This window comes from Amphimedon queenslandica, unplaced genomic scaffold (genome assembly GCF_000090795.2).
Source record: "Amphimedon queenslandica unplaced genomic scaffold, v1.1 AMPQUscaffold_12962, whole genome shotgun sequence".
Taxonomy (NCBI): Eukaryota; Metazoa; Porifera; class Demospongiae; order Haplosclerida; family Niphatidae; genus Amphimedon; species Amphimedon queenslandica.
This window is the reverse complement of record NW_003546802.1, coordinates 1-1,366: the sequence shown is the minus strand read 5'-3', so window position 1 is coordinate 1,366 and position 1,366 is coordinate 1. Positions and strand designations below refer to the sequence as shown.

The 1,366-nt window shown below is 30.5% G+C and overlaps 1 protein-coding gene across 1 annotated transcript in view; it reads right to left on the bottom strand.

Annotated features, from left to right (window-relative positions):
* The window catches only part of LOC109586039 (ubiquitin carboxyl-terminal hydrolase 47-like), a 2,769-nt gene extending 1,423 nt beyond the window's left edge, over positions 1-1,346 (bottom strand). Inside the window, exons 1-6 of the mRNA XM_020002205.1 lie at positions 1,234-1,346; positions 1,068-1,171; positions 671-804; positions 325-372; positions 142-272; positions 16-87 (exon numbers count right to left, since the gene is read on the bottom strand). Of these exons, the coding sequence (XP_019857764.1) occupies positions 16-87; positions 142-272; positions 325-372; positions 671-804; positions 1,068-1,171; positions 1,234-1,340 (596 nt within the window). The 5' untranslated portion in view covers positions 1,341-1,346. The remainder of the gene's footprint in view (positions 1-15; positions 88-141; positions 273-324; positions 373-670; positions 805-1,067; positions 1,172-1,233) is intronic.
* Positions 1,347-1,366: the final 20 nt, after the last annotated feature.

Genomic DNA, 1,366 nt, shown 5'->3' with positions numbered 1-1,366 from the left:
ATTAATTGATAGTACCTTGCTTCCTCTGCCTCTTGTATTTCTGATCTCTCTTTATCTGTTAACTCTTTTATTGTCTCTCTATTGTCTCTAAATAATTATATGCATGCATACATAATATGTGCATGTGTTTATTAGTAGTACTTGTAATGTATGACATATCCATCACTATAATACCGTCCTAATGAGTATAAGGCTGAAATAATGGAATACCATTTCAACTCATTCTCAATATCAAGACATGATATTTCAACTGGAAATAATGATAATCCATACTAAGAGTTATAAGAGGAAGTATCTTAATTATGTTTTGTATCAATGATTAACCTTTGCACAATAGATATACTCAGTAGGTACTCCACTTAACTCTGATAGCTGTAAAAACAATAATAATAATGATAAATGATATACATACCTATTTATTCATAGCCTTGCTCTACATTAATGTTAATATAAACTATAGACTTGTATTGGTGATTGGCAGATTCACAAAGAAGTTAACATTATCAAATCTGTTATAACACGTGGCATGAAATTGAAAATTTGCCAACTACTACATTGTACATGTACTTACACAGAACAAATATAGTATGCAGTTTTAATCTTATAGCATCATAACTACTTGTTTGAACAAGTACTATATCATACAGTGCAATGATAAAATCATGATTACCTTTTCAATAACATGCTTAAGATCATTATCATTGTCCAGTAAAATTTCTTCTATTGGATCAACTGAACATTGTGATGGGTGCCATCTTATAACATATGCCTGTATCTGTGTATGATTCTTCATCTTCTCTGGTCCTAATGAAAAGTAATACGAGTGAAGTACAGTATACTTAAAATATCATATAGCAGTATTTATTGGTGAGGGACTAAATTTTGTGAGTTGGCAAATTTTAGGAAAACACCAAATTAAAATTGCTTGTTATTAGCTGCCATGTGGTAAGGGGTAATGAAGTCATCAAAATTTAACCTAAAAGTGACCAATTAAGTCAATTTCGCCTTTCATCAAAAAATAAATCTGCTATACATGCAGTTTAACATTAAAATACTGAGATTATGACCTTTCAATAGTTCCACATAATATGTTTCCTTAATAGCACGAATTGTCTGATGATCAAGATATACTATACCAGGGTACACTCCTCTCTTTTCACGTAATCTCATCCTACACAATGAGTCACATGATAGTCACATAATAGTCACATGATAGTCACATGATGTACTTACTTGTCTAATTCAAGGTCACAGTCAATTCCTTGTACTTTTGCTTCTTCAATAATTTGTTTCTTAAATTCTTTCACTAGTGTGCCCTCAGCATAAATAGAATCCATCATATACTTACAAAACTAAAAAAATAAAA